At 38.1% G+C, this 22,260-nt stretch overlaps 1 protein-coding gene across 1 annotated transcript; it reads right to left on the reverse strand.

The window, feature by feature from the left end:
• Nucleotides 1–13,607: 13,607 nt before the first annotated feature.
• On the reverse strand, nucleotides 13,608–14,087 carry LOC115965156. The gene has a single exon (XM_031084345.1). The coding sequence runs from the start codon at nucleotides 14,085–14,087 to the stop codon at nucleotides 13,608–13,610; it is 480 nt and encodes a 159-aa protein (XP_030940205.1).
• Between the last annotated feature and the right edge of the window lie 8,173 nt (nucleotides 14,088–22,260).

A 22,260-nucleotide genomic window follows, 5' to 3' on the forward strand; every position in this document is an offset into this window, starting at 1 on the left:
TTTTGGTAGATGGGATTTAGTTTTGTGTTTTAAGTTTTTTTTTTATTTTTTTTATGACTTTGATTGTTGAATATTATCATATTGCATTATAAATAATTAAAAATAGTATATAAAAATGTACTATTATTATATTACATAGAATTATTTGGATAAGTTAGTGTTTATTGTTATGTATTTTATTTTTATTTTTTTTTCTCGTATAATTTTATTTAACATTTAAATTCAGCCACATCCCCCATATATATTATTAAGTTATTTATATTTCCACTCCTTTTTATTTAAAAAAATTTAAAATATAATATTTTGCCTAAATTAAATAAATAAAATTGTCCACATTAAGTGGAGTAATGCTAGGGAAACACTCATTATCACACCCAATGCATTAAAGGAAGATTGAAATACAAAACAAATCAAGTTAGAAACACTAAATAAAAAAAAAAAAAAAACTAATAATGCATATTTATTGTCATAGAATCATCATCAAATTTTGGAAAACGATAGGTTGCCAATGGAGAGAGAGAGAGAGAGAGAGAGATGGTCTAGAAAAAAACCAATTCAAAGTAATAAAGAGCAGATAAAGAAAAAAAAGACAAATGTCAATTAGTAATCGTTGATTGGAAAACAAAGAGGTTGTAAGGAGAAGTAAAAAATAAAATAGAGATTACCGTGTGGAGAACATTAAAAACTTTACAGTGTAGTAACATAAACCGTTAAATTCACTTAAAAAATTAAATCAACAATCAAAAATTAAATACAATCGTAGTACTAAATTTAAATTTAAAACTAATCAAACTCTAACTATGGAAACCATATTAATCATAACTAAAAAAGAGATGTTCTTTGATAATGGTAGAAATTACATATGAAATAAAGTTAAAAAAATTTAAAAATCCATTTTTTGACATTTCATTTAACCTTATTTATAATATATATATATATATATATATATATATATATAATTTTTATACACTATTACTTTTGAAAATCTAATGAACAATGCTATCTCTCATTCATCGTCTTTGTTATATATGCAAATCATTAGTTAGTAAATATATGATAATGATAAGAAGTGTTACAAATAAGATCACTAAAAGAAAATATAAAATTAATTAGCCACTATCATTATGGAATAGTAGTTTATAATTTTACGGATCCAAAAAAGTGGAACATATAGAGTTTTCTTAATGGTATGTGTAAAGATTCACTATATATGTGTGTGTATAAAGGTAAAAAAAACGAATATTTAAGATTTTTATTAACTTAAAAACTAATGAAAAATCAATGGTTAATAACTAAAATTATAGTATTAATAAAATATTTAATAAGACCATCCTAAAAAAAAATTATCATGCGTAACACACGGATATGCGATTAGTTTTAATATAATACATGGAGCAGTTCTTGGGCTGCAAGGTCATAATTCCTATGTTTATTTGAGTGAATTTATTGTGAGAAAGTGGAGTTGGGTTGCACAAGAATGAGATGAGACCTTGGGTGGGAGAAGGTCTTGTGGATTTTAGATTTCACGTTTGGGTGGAAGGTCAGTTTTACTGGTCCATGAAGTTATGTGATCCCCAGTTCTACTAGTGGAAGCAAAGCTTAACTTTCTTATAAAGTTTTAGATTGCACTGAAGGTGTTGATGATTCTAATATATTTTTATAGCATTTTTAGCTTTTGAAGGTTGCTAACACATTAAATTTTTTTTGGCTAACTCGTGAAGCTTGCAAGAATTAGAAGATATCATCTGGGAAGATAACCAACTTGATGATAACTGATGCTGAGGTACTTCAGGTCTGCTTTCTCTTTTTCCATTTCGGATACATGTATATAACTTACTTCTTAATTGGTGTTTGCGTGATCCAATTCAGTTTATATATATTTGTACAGTGACTGGATTCTGTACCCATCGTGCATATCTACGTAAACAAAATTGTTAGTCTATGAAAAGGTGTGCATGTCAACTCCACGTGTTCATATGTCACTAACACAATGTATAAAGTTAGATTGAGTAGTCAGATCGGGAACTAGAAGCTTTGTTACTGTTCACAAGCTCTGAAACCAACTGAGAAAACAGAGTGATGGACGTTGAACTCTCTACGCCAACTCAACGTAGCAGTGAAGAAGAGGATGAACTACACCGCAGTGTAAAGAAGTTTAAAGAAAGCAATGGAGCTAGAAGCTTCACGCAGCCAAGGAAACTCGTTAGCTACAAGGATAGCCTTGTCTTGTGGGAGACATTCCTGGAGCTTATGAACAAGCTTTCAGATTTGACTAGGATTGGGAGGAAGAATATGAGTCCGATACTGAACTTGAACCTTTGCTGGAGGGTATGGCTGAGGTGAAATAATCTAAGGAAACAAAGGCTCGCATTAGGGCGCCGTGGTCCAAGGCATTGATAGTGAAAGTGTACGGTAGATCAGTCGGATTCAACTATCTCACTTTCAAAATCAATGCGCTATGGAAACCGAGAAGATGGACTGTGTGAATTTGGATCGTGATTTCTTCCTAATCAGATTCAGTTGTAACGATGATTATGATCATGTGCTTCGTGAGGGTCCGTGGTTCATTGGGGAGCATTTCCTAGCTATTATGCCGTGGGAACCATACTTCAAAGCCTCTGAAGCAAAGCTTTCTTCAGTTGCTGTTTGGGTAAGACTTCCTGAGCTGCCAATAGAATTTTATGATGCCTCAGTTTTAAAAGAGATAGGCAGCGTGATTGGACTGGTACTCCGCATAGACTCCTATACAGCTTTAGAAACTAGAGGTGGTTAAGCGAGATTATGTGTTCAGATTAACCTGGAGAAACCTCTTATCACTTCTATCCGAGTGGGTAGGATGGTGCAACGTGTAATGTACGAAGGTGTATCTTCACTTTGTTTCAGTAGTGGTCATTTTGGCCATAAGAAGGAAAACTGTAGTTTTCAATTGAAGCAAACTGTCAAGGAGAATAATGGACAAGAAGAGCAGAGGATCAATGAAGGGGTAGTTGTGTCAAGACCCAACGATACCAATGAAGGGGTTCAGTCTGAATCAAACTATGGTCCATGGATGGTTGTCACGAGGAAAAGAAGTGCGCGACAGGGACGTTCAAATGGGCAATCAAAACCAAATCAAATGAACCATATCAGAACTAAGGGTAATTCTGACTTTTCCCAAGAGCATTATGATAAGGGAGTGAGATCAGGTAAAGATATTGGGATATCACATCCTACTGACACGGCAGACCCTATAGCTGAAACCACACGTATTGTGGCAGCCCAATTTTCGCAAAATGATCTTGAAATGGGTACTGAGTGTATGGTGGAAGATGGCTTAGAAACTTTGGGCAGTTTTCTGCTACAGGAGATGCGACAGAGTGAGGGGAGTAAAAGTAAAAATTTGCCCAAGTTCAAAACCAAAGGTTGCAACGGGTTGGGGGTCAAAACTTCAAAAAGTTCAAAGGGGTCTAGGCTTCAAAAACGTCCTTTGTTCAGCTTCGGGAATAAGAGTGATCTTCAACAAAATTCAGAAACTGAGAGAGGTGAAATTCAAGCCGAGAATGGAGGGGTTATTGAGCGGGCTGACCCCATGGTCACAAATAGGCTGGGCCATTTGGTACAGGGGCAGAGCAGTGAAGATTCCAGACGAGGTAATAGCCCAAATCCGAGCGGCACCGATCGACAGAAACTCTGGGATGTTTAGAGGAAGAGTTGGGACTAGCATGGAAGCATCTCTTTCCCATAACTCCAGCAAGCATCAGAACCAGAGATCTTCCTTTGGATCACAGGGCGTGGAATCTCACGCCAAACCCGTGGTGGAAATTCCTCACAGACATTTCGGAGATTTCTTGGGAGGCAACGGAGGAGTTGAACAGGCAATGACGGCTATCAGTTGTGCCCCACTGGGACGAATCCGGGTGGATAATTCAAGAAAGGAAATTGGTGGATTTTCGGGGGATGGCTACGGCTCACATGGGGAACCACCCAACTTTGAAACTCTGGGATGTTTAGAGGAAGAGCTGGGACTAGCATGGAAGCATCTCTTTCCCATAACTCCAGCAAGCATCAGAACCGGAGATCTTCCTTTGGATCACAGGGCGTGGAATCTCACGCCAAACCCGTGGTGGAAATTCCTCACGGACATTCCGGAGATTTCTTAGGAGGCAACGGAGGAGTTGAACAGGCAATGACGGCCATCAGTTGTGCCCCACTGGGACGAATCCGGGTGGATAATTCAAGAAAGGAAACTGGTGGATTTTCGAAGGATGGCTACAGCTCACATGGGGAACCACCCAACTTTGAAACTAATCCAACTCATGGCCCCAATGCAGAGGTACGACGTGCTACTTTGCTACAAGGAGGAGATTGCGGGTATTCTGAAATACATGATAATATGGAAGCCAGAGTGGACAGCTTCCAAAAGCCTTTTGATGAGGATGGGATGGAGTATGGTGGAGTTAGCGATGATGAATGCTAATCCACCTGAAATTGAGGTACCTCTAAGCCATTTTGTCAAAATGAATATATTATTATGGAATTGTAGAGGAGTTTTTAATGTTGATTTCAAAAGAAGAATTTTTGAAATAGCTATTAATCATCGCCCTTTTATTTTGGTTGTGACGAAGACGAGGGTCGGTGGAGACAGAGCCGGAAAAATTATTGAAGGCTTGCCATTTGACGGTTACATTACCACGGATACAATCGGCTACACCAGGGGATTGTGGATACTCTGGAGAACGGAAGATGTGGATGTTTCTCCCCTTTTAACTACTGAGCAGGAGATTCATGCTTCTATTAAGGTGCGTTCTACTAATCTAATCTGGCTTATGTTTGCAATTTATGCTAGTCCTCGGTTAGCTGAAAGAAGAATTTTATGGGATAATTTAAAAATTGTGGCTCACCTCCATAAATTACCTTGGCTCATGTTGGGAGACTTTAACGAAGTTCTGTGTGGAAAGGATAAGTTTGGAGGAAATCGAGTAAACATTAATAGAGCTCTAGAGTTCAAGGGGTGCTTAGATGAGTGTAATATGATAGACTTGGGTTTTGCGGGACCTAAATACACGTGGACGAATTGTAGGCCCATCTCAAGCCTTATTTTGGAAAGAATTGATAGGTGCTTTGCCAACCCAATGTGGAGGATCCTTTACCCAGAAGCTGTAGTAACCCATTTACCTAGAATTTTCTCGGATCATTGCCTAGTGCTTATCGAATTATATAAATCTAGTGCCAATCATCTAAACAAGCCTTTTCGATTCCAAACGATGTGGTTGCTTCATCCGGATTTCCTAAGAGTAGTGAGGCAAGCCTGGGTTGAGGATAAAGCATTACATATAGCAACTTCAGATTTTATAGATAAAGCAAAAAAATGGAATGTGGAAGTTTTTGGGAATCTCTTTGCAAAAAAAAGGAGAGTGTTGGCAAGACTAAATGGTGTGCAGAAAGCCCTTACTGATAACCCTTGTGATTTTTTGATGGACCTAGAAAATCAGCTTGTGTTAGAGTACTCTCTAATTCTCATGCAAGAAGAGGAGTTTTGGGCTCTTAAGTCCAGACTTAATACAACCACTTTTGGGGACTGAAACACGTCCTTTTTTCATCTCTCCACAGTCGTGAGACGTCATAGAAATAAAATAAGATGTATTAAGGACACTGTAGGGAATTGGCTTATGGAGGAAAATGAGGTAAAGGAGTATATCAGGAATGGGTTTAAAAGCTTGTATACCACGGAGCTGACGCTTTCAGCTAGGACCTCGGATGTCTCAACTTTCTCTTGCTGTTTTCTTACATCAGAGGATAGAGCAAAGATAGATTGTGAACTTAGTATGGAGGAGATCAGATCTGGACTTTGGGCCCTTAAGCCTTTTAAGGCTCCTGGACCCGATGGCCTTTATGCGGGGTTCTACCAACATTTCTGGTTAGAGGTTAGAAGCTTTGTTTGTGAGGAAATTAAAAGAATTTTTGAACATGGAATGGTGTCGAGTTATCTAAATGAGACACTGATTTCATTGATTCCTAAATGTCAAAATCCAGAATCTTTGAGTAATTACAGGCCCATCAGCTTATGTAACTTAGTTTACAAAGTGGTTTCGAAGATCATTGTGGCATGTATTAGACCTTATTTTAGTAACTTGATCTCGCCTGTGCAGACTGCCTTTGTGCCTGGTTGAAAAGGTACAGATAACGTTCTTATTGCTCAAGAACTTTTCCATGCCTTGGATAAAAAAAAAAAGGAAGAACAGGCTTCATGGCAATAAAACTGGATTTAGAAAAAGCTTATGATAGACTGGAATGGAGCTTCATCCATAGAGTTTTGCAAGCTTTTCAGTTTCCCCCAGAAATCCTTAAGATTATAATGAGTTGCATTACATCTCCTAAAACAGCCATCTTGGTGAATGGGGGTGCCTTAGAGCCTTTTAAGCCTATGAGGGGCATTAGACAGGGAGACCCCTTATCCCTGTACATTTTTATCTTGTGTATGGAGTATTTAGGCCACTTTATTGAGCAGAAATGTGTGGATGGATCTTGGACCCCTTTGAAGGCCTCTAAGGAAAACTTGGGCTTCTCCCACCTTCTTTTCGCAGATGATATCATTTTATTTTCCAAGGTTGACCTCGCTACCTGTGAAGCAATATTAGAAGTGCTTAAGAAATTTTGTGCAGAATCTGGGCAAAAAATTAGCTCGGAAAAGTCCCGTATATACTTTTCTCCAAATGTTAATGAAAGCTTGAAGGAGGAAGTTTGTGATAAATTGGGCATATGGGAGACTTATGACATTGGGAAGTACCTAGGCTTCCCGATAAGGCATAGAGGGGTTGCGAGGAATCCTTACAAATTTATAGTGGAGAAGGTCATGAGCAAACTGGTGGGGTGGAAGGCTAAATACCTCTCCTTTGCTGGTCGGACGGTATTGATTAAGTTTGTGATATCAGCCATCCCAAATTATATGATGCAAGGGGTGGCTTTACCAGTCCATATATGTGAAAAAATAGATAAAGTTAATCGGGATTTTCTATGGGGCTCCACGAGTGAAAAAAAGAGAATGCACATGGTGGGTTGGAGCAAAATTGTAAGGCCCAAAGAAGAAGGGGGTTTAGGGATACAAGCGGCCAGGGCAAAAAATATAGCTTTGCTTTCAAAATTGAATTGGAGGATGTATCATGAACAAAATGCTCCGTGGGCTGAGGTATTACTTAAAAAGTATTGCTCCTCTTCGAGAATGAGGTCAAGGAACTTGGAAAATCTTCCTTCATCACCTAATTGGAAGCTATCAGCTTGGGGTTTCCCATTTTTATGAAAGGAATTTGTTAGGGAATAGGTAATGGCCATGGGGTTAGGGCTTGGTTGGATAATTGGATTAATGGTGATTCCCTCTGAGGCATGATAGAAGGACCCTTAAGGCAAGGAGATCAAGGATTAACAGTGGCGGACTTGTGCCATGGTCACGAATGGAGATGGGATCTCCTTTCCTTTGAGTTGCCGAATTCAATAAAAAAATAAGATTAAAGCTGTTCCAGTTCAGTTGTTTGGAAATAGGACTGATTCTATCATGTGGAAGTACTCCAAAGATGGAGATTTTTCCACAAACTCGGCCTACCAGCTAGCTAATGAAGATAGCACAACTGAAAATCAGTTTCAAGGGCAGTGGCTTTGGAAACTTGATGCTCTTCCAAAGATCATAAGCTTTCTTTGGCTATGTATTCATGGTAGTATTCCTGTTAAAAGTGTGCTGGCAGCTAGAGATATTAATTGTGGTAAGAATTGTCCATTGTGTATTCGGCATGAGGAAACCATTGTTCACCTTTTTCGAGAGTGTGAAGTTGCTTGGGACCTGTGGTATAGATTGGGTGTACCTACCTCACACATAAACTCCTTCAATGAAGACTTTGAAACTTGGCTTAAAATAAATTGTTTAAGCATAATTAGGCACAATACATCTGTTCCTTGGAGTATTTTGTTTGTTTTTGCGGTTTGGTGTCTATGGAAGAATAGGAATAAAGTAGTGTTTGAAAACACCATTCCGAATCCCAGGTTGGATAAAGAGTGTATTGTTCAAGCAAGGGAGTATTTTTTTTTCTTTGTGAGTAAAAGCCGCCAAGCTTCTTCCAGAATTGCTATCCCTATCAGATGGACTAAGCCATTAGGTAGTTGGCATAAGCTTAATACAGATGGAGCGTCGTGTGGAAACCCAGGTAAGGCCGGTGGTGGAAGAGTTATTAGGGACTGCCATGGAGATTGGGTTAAGGGGTTTTCGAGATCAATTGGGCATACTACTAGTGTCATGGTTGAGTGGTGGGCATTGCGTGATGGCCTGAATTTGGCCATTCAATTAGGAATAAACCAGCTAGAAATAGAACTTGATGCTAAGGTGATTGTGGAAATGCTCCAAAATACAAACTGTCCTAACAGAAATTATACTACTTTATTGTGTGATTGCAGGTGTCTCATGGCCAGGTTCAGGCAGGTTCAGGTGGGACATGTGTTTAGAGAGGTGAATAAATGTGCCGACCTTTTGGCTAAGAGGGGTTGTTCCTTGATGGAGAATTTTGTTGTGTTTGATACCTCTCCCTCTGATGACTTAAATGTATTGCTTGAAGCTGATAGGAATGGTTTGTATTACTATAGGCATGTTGCCAATACTTTGGCCTTTGTGGCATTTTTGTAGTTGCTTTTCTGTTTGATCAAGTACCTGTTTAACCAAAAAAAAAAAAAAGAATAGTCAGATCGCAAAATTATAGTTTGACAGTACTCATTGACATGAAAGTCATTTTGTGCATATGGTATTATTATAGCTTAATTTGAATAGATGTCCTTTGATTTTCACTCTTAATTGCTAACATGTATATATGAAACTAATTGATAGGAGCGTGGGATGTTAAAAAACTAACAAAAATAACAACACGTGGACAATAGGGACATCATATCTATTGTGTTCAGCCATCTCTTTTGTTTGAATAAATAGAGTACTAATTCTGAGGATTTTTTTTTTTTTTTTTTTTTTGGGTGGTTGGGCGCTTGGGGTTCTACTCCTGTATTGATTGCTTCGTGGTGGCATGGCATGCATCGTGGCCACGTGTCCTACTCTGATTGGCTAAGAGGTCTTGTTTCTGGTGAAACCTTTTCAGATTTCCCGCACTTTTCAAGGCAAACTTTTTTAATCCTTGCCTTTCCTTTCTCATTTCTTCATTTTCTTTCTACGATTGGTTTTTTTGACTTCCCAGTTGTGTATTTTGCTCTTAGTCTTCTCAGTTTCCTCCCTTATTTCCAAGTACACCCTTTATTTACGCCTTTTTCCTTTCTAAGTTTTACTTGTATTCCTTTCGCTTATGCTCCTATTTTCCTTTTGTGCTCCCATTTTCCTTTTCGAGTTGTGTTACTTTCTTTAATGGTGGATTACTCTGAAATTAGGCGTGCTTCTCCCTCCATCGCCTTCCTTTTTGCTCGCTTAGGGGCGCTAGTAGATTCTTGTAGTGACCCATTAGGTGCGTTTTCATCCAGTGATCCATATCCACAAATTAGGGATTTTGTTGTGGGTGGTAGTGGCCTAGGTTTGGTGTTGGGTGACTTGTACCCACTATTGTATAAATCCCTAGCTTGGTTTAAATCTGTTCGAGGGGATTTAAGGAGGGAAAATATGGGGTCTGAGGTGAGATCGGTTTATCTAGAGAGAGTAATGTTGGCACGGCTGGGGCAGGGGTAGACACGGCTACCTTTGCGCCTTCCCTTGCACCTTCGTCCTCTCATCCTTCTGCTTCTGCTGCACCTCGTTCTTTCCATGCCCTTAAAGAAAAGTGTACTTTGAGGATAGACATTTTTAGTAAGTTTAGGGCTAGGTTCCAGTTCCCTGTTGAGACTAGGGCTCGTCTTCCTAGGAAGGGTGAGAAGGCTTGTGCCTTTGCTCATGGAGAGGTTTATTTTTATGAGGCTGTGTTTTGGTGCAGCCTCAGATTTCCTGTCCATCCATTTATCATGGAGCTTCTTCACTATCTGAACCTTGCTCTGGGGTAGCTTATGTCGAATTCTTGGAGAATCGTCATAAGCTGCATGGTGATTTGGACGACTATAGCTGATGGGGATATGATCACGCTTAATGAGTTTGTCCATCTCTATCGTTTAAAAGAATCCAAGGAGTTTGGGTATTATGAATTTGTACCCTGGGATAGAAAGTCTTGCCTCGTCGTTGATCTTCCGTCATCCTTCCGTTATTGGAAGTCTAGATATTTCTTCGTGTCGGGCGATGGTTGGGACACTTTTTCTGATGACTTTTGGGGGGACGTCCCTAGGTTGCCACGCCGGTGGGAGACCCCTCAGCTTGGTGTGTTTGCCTCTCATGAGATGTTTTTTTTTTTTTTTTACCTTATGTTAGTCGTCACTCTAACCTTGTGTAGTTTTCTGTTTTGTAGTAAAAGAGCGTCCTGAGCTTGAGGGTAAGTTCAAGGAGAGGGTTCAAGAGGCCATCAAGTACACGAGTACTATTGATGATTTTGACGAGCTGGTTGATCCACGCACGTTAGCTCGTCATTGTTTGGGGTGGAAGACTTCTCATTACGTCCTCTGTGCACTTGACCGGGAAGAGAGAAAATGTGAGTTGTCCTGATGTATCAGATCGCCTTTTCTTCTTTTTTCCTTGCTTTAACCCCTTGCTCTTTTTGGTGTAGAGATGACGACCAAGTTCAATAAGGAGATGTACGCGAAGATTAAGGGGAAGAAGAACGAGCCCCTTTCCAACATTGGCCAAAGGAGATTAAGAATCACTGATAAGGAAAAAGAAAAAGAAAAAGAAACGGTGGAGAGAGGTTCGTCCACCCCTGCCGTGGATCTGGATGAAGGTCAGGCTGCTTCTCCTGGCATTTCAATCGAGGAGGTCGTCCGTCCTTCGAAGAAACGAAAGACAGGGGATAAAGGGAAAGAAAATATGGGCTTCAGTGTCTGGAAAGATGTCGGGGCAGCCATGGATCGTGCTAATGAGATCCTTACTCCTGGGGAGATGAAGGAGATTTCAAACGTGCCCTCCCACGAGATGGTGAGCCGTCACGTTCATAAACTCGTGCAGGTAATCTTCCTTATTTTGTCATTTTTGCTTAGTCCTTAAATGTTTAGCTGCCTCTGCTAACTTTGGTCATGATGAAACTTTTTGTTGTCAGGTATTGGGAGAAACAATGCACATCACTACCCAATATTTGGCAAACGACGAGAAGGCCGTCGTGGCCAACTCGAAAGTAGAGGCGTTGGAGGCTAAAGCTTCGGGATTGCGAAAAGACTTGATTGTTGCTATGGATGCCCACAACACTTCCTAGGAGCAAATCAAGGTTTTGACTGAGCAGCTGGATTCTGAGAAGTAGCTAGTAAAGCAAAAGGACGACCTCCTTGCATCAGTTGGTTAGAGGATGAAGGCTATCGTGGCTAAGGCCGTCAACATTTTCCAAACTATTGATTAGTATAACACCATTCTGTTTCAATGGTATTTTAAAGGCTTCGAACTACTGAGGAGATATCTGATAAAGCATGGCCCAGGGACAAATTTGGAGGAGTTGAATTTTGAGGCTGTTGTTAAAGAGATTGAGGAGGACGGGGCAGCCTAGGTAGCCCAAACTGCGGCATCTACTGGTGCGGACCCTCCCCAGGCTGATAAGGACGATGTTAATGCTCCCCAAGCTTGAATCTGCTACCCCTTGAAATTTTTTATTTTTTATTTTGAAAATGCCCTGTATGTTTTAGGGCTACTAGACACCTTATATTTGGATGCCCTACTTGTTTTGAGGCTTTTTGAACAATTTACAACTTTATATAATATGCCTACGCGTTTATCTTTATTCATCTGGTTGGTTCATACATCTTGCTTGCACTTCATGTTTGCTATAGTTTGCTTTGGATGTACCCTTTGTCCCTTCGAGGACTTAGAAAACTTTGGAAGTACCTTTTCTCCCTTTGGGGACTTAGAAAAATTTTTGTTGGCATATTTTCTTATCTTCGTCTTTTTAGGGACTTAGAGAAATTTGCCCAAATGTGAACTAGGTTGTTAGAGGACGACCTCTTTGTATTGCCTTGTGTATCTATTTAAGAAACCCTTCATTTGGATGATGTGCATACATTTAAGAAATTTTATCATCTTTAACTTGGACAATGTACATCCATTTAAGGAATCTTATTACCTTTGATTTGGACCACGTGCATCCATTTTAAGGAGTTTTACCATTTGTTTTGGACAATGTACATCCACGCAAGGAATCTTATCGTCTTTTAATTTGGACGATGTACTTCCATTTAAGGAACCTTATCGTCTTTTGATTTGGACAATGTACATCCATTTAAGGAATCTTATCGTCTTTTGACTTGGACGATGTACATCCATTAAAGGAATCTTATCATCTTTTGACTTGGACGATGTACATACATTTAAGGAATCTTATCGTCTTTTGATTTGGACGAGGTCTCTGCCTCCAGATGGTGGTCATAGTTTGAGAAGGAGAGAGGTAACCAGAATACATGGATTGCTGAATAATATGCTTATTTGATTTGTATTAAAAAGTATGAGATCATGCATACAATTGGACTACGGTTCCTATTCGTAATATCTCTTTAGGTACTCAACATTCCATGGACGAGGTAGCTTGCTTCTGTCCAAATCCTCCAGGTGGTAACTCCCTCAGCGAGAATAGTGGACGACTTTGTAGGGTCCTTCCTAGAATGGTCATAATTTGCCTTGTGCTGGGTCCTTCGTTGTGGGAGTTACTTTTCGAAGGACGAGGTCCCCGATGTTGAATCTTTTGAGTTTTACCCTTTAGTTGTAGTACTCGGCCACCTTCTGTTGATACTTGGTCATTCTTTGAGAGGCTTGGTCTATAACTTCGTCCAAACAGTCCATGTTTTACCCTTTAGTTGTAGTACTCGGCCACCTTCTGTTGATACTTGGTCATTCTTTGAGAGGCTTGGTCTATAACTTCGTCCAAACAGTCCATGTTTAGTTTCAGTTGATCGTCATTGCTCTGTTCGTCGAAGAACTCCCTCCTGAGGCTGGTGAGTCTTACTTCAACTAGGATGACTGCTTCTGTGCCATAAGTCAGGTTGAAGGGTGTTTCTCCTGTTGGGGTTTGTGCTGTCGTCTTGTACGCCCATAGAACTCCTGGTAACTCTTCGGGCCATGCTCCCTTTGCCCCTACTAGCCGAGCCTTGATGATCTTGAGTAAGGTTTGGTTTGTTACTTCCGTCTGTCCATTGGCTTGAAGATGTCCTGGGGATGAGTATCTGTTCTTGATGCCCAGGCTCGAGCAAAACGACCTGAATTCATGACTATCGAACTGACGACCATTGTCTGAGATTATCGTCCTTAGGATCCCGAATCTACACACAATATTTTTCCATACAAAATTTTGTACCTTTGTTTCTGTGATTGTTGCCAGTGCTTCCGTTTTTATCCATTTCATGACGTAGTCGATTGCGACGAGTAAGAACCTCACTTGTCTCTTCCCTTGTGGTAGGGGGCTCATAATGTCGATCCCCCACTGTGCAAATAGCCAAGGTGAAGAAATGGTCGTCATTTTCTCTCCTGGGACTCGTTGGACATTTCCATACCTTTGGCAACGGTCACATCTCTTGACGAACTCTGCTGCATCTTGCTACATCGAGGGCTAGAAGTAACTTGTCCTCATAATTTTTCCGACGAGGGACTTTGGTTTAGAGTGATCGCTGCAAACTCCCCCATGCACCACTTCCAGGACATACTTGGCTTCTTCCTCTTCAATACACCTCAAGTAAGGCTGGGAGAAGCCTCTATTGTAAAGTTTGTCATTTAGCACCGTGAACCAGGCTGCTTGTTTCTGGATTTTCTTGGCTTCCTCGAGATTTGGTGGTAATCGTCCATCTTTAAGATAGGATAGAATGGGGCTTGTCCATCCAGAGTGAGTATGCACAGGGAAGGTTTGGAATTCTTCGATACTGGGGGAGTTTTGTTCTTCTAGTTTCCAACCGGCCACCTTTTCCTGATCACCTGCTGATATGCTCCGGGCCACTTCGTCGGCTTCAGCATTTTGATCTCGTGGGATCTGAGCAAACTCAACATGATCAAAATTGCTCACTAATTGATTCGTCAACTTGAGGTACTTCTGCATTCTTGTCTCCTTTGCTTCAAAATCTCCCTTGACCTGCCCTATGACGAGTTGTGAGTCACTCCAGAGCAAAATGTTTCTAGCTCCAAGTGTCTAAGCCATTCTTAGCCCTGTCAAGATAGCCTCGTATTCTGCTTCGTTATTGGTCACTGGAAATCTGAGCTTGACTCCATACTTCAAAACGTCTTCTTCAGGGGAGGTGATGACGACGCCTGCTCCACCTTTCTTCTGAGTGGATGATCCATCTGTGTGGATCATCTAGAGTTCTTCCTGGTTGTCTTCATGCTCTGGAGCGGTGAATTCTGCTATGAAGTCTACCAGGGCCTAGGCCTTTATGGCCGTCCGGGGGTGATATTGTACATCAAACTGGCTAAGCTCAATGGCCCACTGTACCATCTGTCCGGCTACCTCGGGTTTATTCATTGCTTTCTTAATGGACTGGTCCGTCATCACTATGATCGGATTAGCCTGAATGTATGGACGAAGTTTTCTTAAGGCTATGATCAGGGCGAAAGTAATTTTTTCTATTCTCAAATATCGAGCTTTAGCTCCTTGAAAGGCTTGGCTGTTGTAATATACCGGGAGTTGTACTTTGTTTTCTTCCCTGATCAGGGTCGCGCTGACTGCAGTTGCAAATACTGCTAAGTAGAGGAACAAGTCTTCCCCCTCCTTGGATGGACTTAGGAGTGGGGGGTTGCCTAAGTAGCGCTTTAGCTCCTGAAATGCCGTCTCGCCTTCATCCGTCCTGAAAAAAGCTCGTTTTAGGGTCTTGAAGAAAGGAAGGCATTTGTTCGTTTCTTTTGAGACAAATCTGTTGAGGGCCACCACTCTCCCTGTGGCAGATTTCACTTCCTTGATCGTCTTCGGGGAGGACATCTCGAGGATAGCCTTCACTTTGATTCCCAAAATAGTATCTACTTCATTTAAATCTTTCATTTGAAATATAGAAGAAAGATACTTTTTGGTTTCACATACACCTTTCATATTCGTACCAAATATGAGCATATTATCCATATAAAGGCATACAATGACTCCATATTCCTTTGTGAATTTGGAATACATACATTTGTTAGAACTATTATGCACAAAGCCATTTGAAAAAATTACTAAATCAAACTTCTCATGCCATTGTTTTGGAGCTTGTTTCAAGCCATACAAAGACTTGACTAACTTGCAAACTTTCTTTTCATTTCTAGGAAGTACAAAACCCTCAGGTTGTTCCATGTAAACTTCCTCATCAAGATCACCATTTAGGAAAGCTGTCTTAACATCCATTTGATGTCCAATCAACTTATATATGGATGCAAGTGCTAACAACACACAAATAGACGTGATCCTAGCCATTGGTGCATAGGTATCAAAATAGTCTACCCCTTCCATTTGTTTAAAGCCTTTTGCCACTAACCCTGCTTAAAGGTTTGAATTGATCCATTCGTATTATATTTTCTTCTAAATAGCCATTTACAACCAATTGGTTTAGAACCAGTAGATAGATCCACTAGGACCTAAGTATTATTGGATAATATTGAGTCCATTTCATCATTTACAGCTTCTTTCCAGAAAGCTGAATCTCTAGAAGCCATAGCTTCCTCAAATGTTTTAGGATCGTCCTCTATGTTAAACACTATGGGTATTTTATTTAGGACCACTTGTCTATTACCTTCAATTAAGTACAATTGAACTTGATAAGAAATGAAATCTGGACCAAAATCTTTTACTTTTCTTATCCTTTGACTCTTTCTTTGTTCACTTGGTGAACCACTTTCAATCCTTTTAGTACCACTCAAAATAGTATTAGGATTAGAGTCACCTTGATGTGTTTGAGTAGGTATCAAAGCATCCATGGAATCTTTATTGAATTTATCCTCAATAAACTCAACATCTTTTGATTCCACCACTATATTAGAGCTTAAGTCTAATAATCTATATGCCTTTGAATTTTCAGCATAACCTACAAACACACTTTTCATAGTTCTTGATCCTAATTTTGTTCTTTTAGGATCAACCACTCTATAAAAGGCTAAACACCCCTACACTTTGATATAATCAAGGTTTGGTTTCCTTCCATTCCATAACTCATATGGAGATACTTTAATTTTCTTGGAAGGTACTCTATTGTGCATATGACATGTTGTAAGCAATGTCTCTCCCCATAAATTAAATGGGAGCTCTGCATTTAAGATCATGGCATTTACCATGTCTACAAGAGTCCTATTTTTCCTTTCAGCCAAACCATTTTTTTTGGGTGTATAAGGGGCTGAACTTTGGTCTATTATACCATGTTCCTCACAAAATGTAGAAAAATCATTAGAAAAATATTCACCACCTCTATCGCTTCGTAGGATCTTTATTTTCCTATCCTTTTGATTTTCTACTTCAGTTTTATAACATTTGAACATGTCAAATGATTCATCTCTATTTCTCATTAAATACACATATGTATATTTAGAGAAATCATCAATGAATGTAATGAGGTATCTTTTACCTCCTCTAGTTAATACACCATTCAATCCACATACATCAGAAATACAAGTTCAAGCATAATAGAATTTCTATCTGACTTAGAAAAAGGTTTCTTTGTCATCTTTGCTTGAATACAAATCTCACATTTCTTTTCATCATCATGCTTATATGAAATCATACCATGCTTTGATATAAACTTCAAATATTTGAAATTTAAATGTCCTAATCTAGCATGTCACAAATATGAAGAATCAAAAATATAAGCATAACCAGAAACTTCTTTATTAATAATACTTAGTTTGTACATGCCATCAATAGCATATCCCTTTCCTACAAATATCCCATTCGTGGACAAGATTAACTTGTCCGATTCAAGTACAGCTTTTACATCACTCTTACATAACAAATTGGCAGACACAAGATTCTTCTTGATATTGGGTACATGAAAAACATTGGTCAAGATCATCATCTTGCCGGAACTCATCTTCACTTCAACGGTGCCCTTTCCAAGAACCTTTGCTTTATTATGGTTGTCCATTAGCACTTGTTGTTCTATGGAAGACTCATCATAAGTCTTGTATTGCTCCTTGTTGTTGCACACATGCACCGTTGCATCTGAATCGAACCACCAATCAAAAGAATTTGCAATCATAGCCATATGAAGTTTAGTGATCATATCAATATGTATGCCACTTACCATAGCAACAATGTCCTCAATGACATTTGTTTCAATGGCATTGCCTTCTTCATCCTTTTTCTTGTTCTTTAAGAGTTTACATTTGCGAATGTAATGTCCTTTCCTTCCACAATGGAAACATGCTTGATTCTTCTTGTCCTTGTTGGGATTCTTGGAGTTGTTCTTTTTGAAACCACTCCCACTTTTGTTCACTTTCAAGTGCTTATTGGTCTTACTCGAACTCCCACTTTGAACATTGCTCACATTGTTCACATTCACTTTAGAATCGGTGTTAGTCACATCTCTAACCTGACTTTCCTCTTCAATTCGAAGATGCTGTTCGAATTGTTTTAAAGTGAGATCTTCCGACATATGCAGAAGCTTCTTCCTGAAATTATTCCAATTTGGTGGGAATTTCGCAATGATTGCACCCACTTGGAATGATTCAAGAATATTGATTGACAAATCACGGAGTTTATTGACCAAAATCTGTAACTCATGCACTTGATCTAAAATTGAGACATTATCAAGCATTTTATAATCAAAATACTTTTGAATAATAAACTTATTCGTACCTATTTTCTCAGTTTTGTACTTTGCCTCCAAAGCATTCCAAATCTCCTTCGGTGATTTCATTAATGTGTAGAGATCATAGAGACGATCCGAAAGAGTATTGAGAATGTGTCCTCTGCATGTCAATTCATCTTCCTCCCGTTTCTTTCTTTGTGCCTTAATCTCATCAGTATCTTCATCACTCGTAGGAGGAAAAGGCATCAAATTTGGGTCCAAAACATAGAAAAGTTTTAGTGTAGTAAGTAGGAATTTCATCTTGTCTTTCCATCAAGAGAAATTGGTTCCATCAAAGCGATCCAATTTCATTAACTCATGATTCAACATCTTTAATGCTAAAACATCACTTGCTCCTTCCATTGTAGGAAATATTGTCTAAGATTGTTGGGAATATTACACAAAGTAATAATGGAAGAACAAGATTAATAGGAAAGACAAAAAGAAAGTAGATAACTTGGAGGCACTATATCGTTTTCCTTAGACAATATTTGTCCCCCACATTTTTGTTGCTAAAGGGTTATCGCAAATTTGTCTCCAGGATACAACCAAGATGTTGGGTTCTACAGATAGCAATTCTGGACAATGACCACAGGATTTCTTGTGTTTCTCTCCAACTTTTCTTTTTGTGAAGTTAGTTTTTCAAGAGAACATAAGCCTCTATTTATACTCATAGGGTTATGTTTCATGAAAAGGCACGTATAGAGAGTTAGTTATTTTTTTAAGTGAACATAAGCATGTTTCATGAAAAGGCACGTATGGAGAGTTAGTTATTTTTTTAAGTGAACATAAGCATGTTTCATGAAAAGGCACGTATGGAGAGTTAGTTATTTTTTCATAATACGGTTATCAAAGATTCTGCAGAAAATTTTGCAAAAAATTCTAGAAAATTCCAGAAAATTCAGATTTCAAATTTTCACTTAGAAAATTCCAGAACTTGAATTTTCACTTTATGAAACCATATTCTCCAAACTCAACCATCATTATTACAACCTATCCTTGTATATACCTATATATACAACATGTGAAGCTCAGATCGATGGTTGTATTGTAGTGAAGCCTAGATCAGTGGTTGTGATGTGCTTTTGTGAAGCCCAAATTGGTGGTGGTGGTGGTGGTGGTCGGTCCCCACTGCAAAGCCTCAAGTAGTGGCTCTCAAACCTGGCATAAGGGTACGATACCCCAACGTTGTTGGCCAAAACCCTAACATCTAAACCTTCAATAGCTTCACTAACTTTACTAACCCTCTTAATCCCCTCAGACAAATCACCAGAGAAATCCATAACAACATTCTTGATCTGGGTTTTGCCGTACTTGGCTTGAATAGAATCCAAGACATCTTTGAGCTTGTCTAGATTCTAACTCACCAAGACAAGTTTTAGAGCCAAGAGAGAACCTAAAGTGAAAAGCACAAGGATCCAAAAAGGTTGAGTCTTGAGCTCATCTAGAACACAGGTATGCATGATTTTTGTGGATTTGGAAGTTTTTGGGTGGGTCTAAGGTTGATTTGGAAGTTTTAGCTTATGATTTTTGTGGATTTGATGATAAGGCATTGCTGGTTGCTGGGAAATTGATGAAGAAATTTGTTTGATTAAAATTTTGTGTATTTGGTTGGAAATTTATGTTATGAGAAATATTGTAATAGGATAATAATTTTGGTTGAATGTATAATTGATTTTTGTGGAAGAATTTGGGTACAAATTTTGGAATATTATGGGTTTTTATTCTTTTATTCTTGTGATTAAATATTCTGGGTTTGTTGTTCTTATGTGTTCATGATCAAGGTGAACACAGATCTCAAGTAATGTGTTTTTTGGTTTTTAATTTTGCTTTTCTCTTTTTTATTTGATTAAAATTGATAATTTTTTTTTTTTAATTTAGAAACTCATGTAGAGTCGACATGGCATTAATTTTTTTAAAATCAAATAAAATTTATTATTATTATTTTATTAGTCACGTCAACATTTAACATGCCACCAATGCTCTCCGTTTGCCACGTATGATTTTTTGTTAGTGAGTTGACGATAAAGACCAAATTAAATAGAATTGATTTTTTGTTTGTAGGGATTGGAATAGTAGCAAAATTAAAATATGAACCAAAACGAAAATCAGGTCAAAATGTAGAGGCTAAAAGTGTATTTTCGCCATTATTTTATAAATGTGTCTTAAAATTTTTGTTGATGTAAACGCATTGTGTCGGGGTGATGAGTGATGAGTTAGAGCATCTCCAACAAGCTCTCTAAACCCAAAATTTAGAGAGTAAACCCATAAAATGGTGCTCCAATAGTCTTTCTAAATTACTGGTCATTAGCAAAGAATTGTTTGCTAATGAACAGTCACTGTCTTGGTCTAATAACCTACTGTTCATGAGCAAAACAATTAACTATAATAAAAAATTCAAACCACCAAATAAAATATTCAATTTTACTCAAGTTCACAATGGCTAACTGCAAACATCTCAACCATTCTAGAATTTTCCCTCTCTCAAACATCTCTGTCTAAACTCAATCAAAAAAAAAAAAAAAAAAAAAAAAAAAACAACAACAACAACAACAACAACAACAAAGCAAATCTGACTCATTTGAGCCATGGTGGTGAGGAGGATGATTGGTGGTGGAGTGGACAAGGCGGCATGCGTGAACACTGATTTAAGACTAACACTCTCTTACCAGCGATCTCTGTGTGTGTGTGAGTAAGAGAGAGAGAGAAAGAAAGAGAAGTTTGGGTGCACGGCTGCACCAAGAAGCGTAGCCCATATATAATGAATCCTTGTTCAACATGAAATAGGTGAACTTGGTGTAAAGACTTCTATTCAATTAGGAATAGGAGTGTAGGCAGCAGAGCTTTAATTAATATAAAGCATTGATGTATGTGGTTTCACTTTGGTACATATAGAGAGAGATTCAGAGAGAGACTGAAGAGTGAAACACAGTTTTGAAGCTGACTGAAGGAAAAAGATTAGTACTTTGTGTGGCACTAAGGGAAAAAAGAAAAAGGTGAATTTTCTTTTACTCAAAACACATAAGGAAGATAAATTAAGGTTTTTTCTAGGATAATTATTTGGGTGCTACAATCACAGAGAGTTGAAGTATTTAGAGTGGAAGAACTTGCTACCAAGTTTTGTGGTGATGTTGTATTTGTTCCTAGAGATATTATTGTATTTTTCCAATTTATTGTGAACTCAAGTTTTGGGTATAACTTAAGTGTTGTAATCTTTATTTTATTATAGTAGATTGATCGGATTTGCCCTGTGGTTTTTCCCTCTACACTGGAGGGTTTTCCACATAATTTCTTGGTGTTCTTGTTAGTTGATTTTTTTATCGCTTCTGTTGATTTCTATTTTTTTTATTGCCTGGGTTATATTTAATTTAATTCACGCATATACGGCGATTTATCCCAACAAGAGAAAGAAAGAGAGAGCTAAAGGTATGTCCGGAGGTAGAAACAAAAAATGAAAATGAAGATAGAGATAAGAAGTATACGTATGTGGAGGAGAAAATAAGAGAAAAAGAAAAGAGGTATATGTATGTGAAAAAGAAAAAGAAAAAGAAAGAAATGTATGGATGAAAAAAGAGAGTATAGAAATAAGGGAAAAATAAAATAAAAAATAAATAATTAAAATCGAGAAATGTTATTACAATATTTTCACAATACTTTCATAATAAATTTTTAAGTGATAAGTTATTATTAGCTAATATTAATGAGAAAAAAATAAAATTTTTAGAAAAAGAAAAAGATAATTTTAATAGTACGTTCTAATTAAAATCAGTATCAACTATTCAACTTATTACAAATAATTTTTTGTGAAAGTATTATAAAAATATTAAAAATGTAGTTTTAAGAATGAATGAAGGAAAATTGAGAGGAGAATATAGGTTTTTCGAAACAAAGCTGTATTTAAAGGGTCTGCGATTAATGCTTTCAGTGCTTTGATGTTTGCACAAGAGATTCCCTGTTGGCTGGCAGATGAGATGATTATATTTGCACAGGAATTCCATCTGCCGACACATCGAATCCATTTTTTTCCTGCACAATGGTAAATTGATGGGCCTACTTGTTCTAATAATTGAGATAAGGAAGGAAACTCTACCAAAGGTTCAAAAACGCGTTTTATTTTTTTACACTGCCAGACCATTGCGTCTCTCTCTTCTCTTCCTCTTTATTCTTCTCAGACTATTTCTATTTCCTTCTCTCTTTCTCTCTCTTTTTTTTTTTTTGAGAAACTCCTTCTCTCTCTCTTACTCTTTCCTGACGTCCATTGACTGCATTTACCTATTGCAAGCTACTACAGTAAGTGCACCCTGACATGTCTTTCATGCTATTCAATTTTATTATTATTTTAAATTGGCTGAATATATAGTTTTACCCATCATTAATCATTTTAATCCATATATTAAATAGGAAAAAAAAAATCAAATCTACTTTATTCAAGTTATTTAAACTAGAAGATAAAATCCAAATCTTTATTAT

The sequence above is a fragment of the Quercus lobata genome, chromosome 10, assembly GCF_001633185.2.
Source record: "Quercus lobata isolate SW786 chromosome 10, ValleyOak3.0 Primary Assembly, whole genome shotgun sequence".
NCBI classification, from domain to species: Eukaryota; Viridiplantae; Streptophyta; class Magnoliopsida; order Fagales; family Fagaceae; genus Quercus; species Quercus lobata.

What these genes read in the sequence shown, in the direction of transcription:
- LOC115965156 (XM_031084345.1), bottom strand. Translation starts at nt 14,087, where the DNA reads ATGCAGAAGTACCTCAAGTTGACGAATCAATTAGTGAGCAATTTTGAT.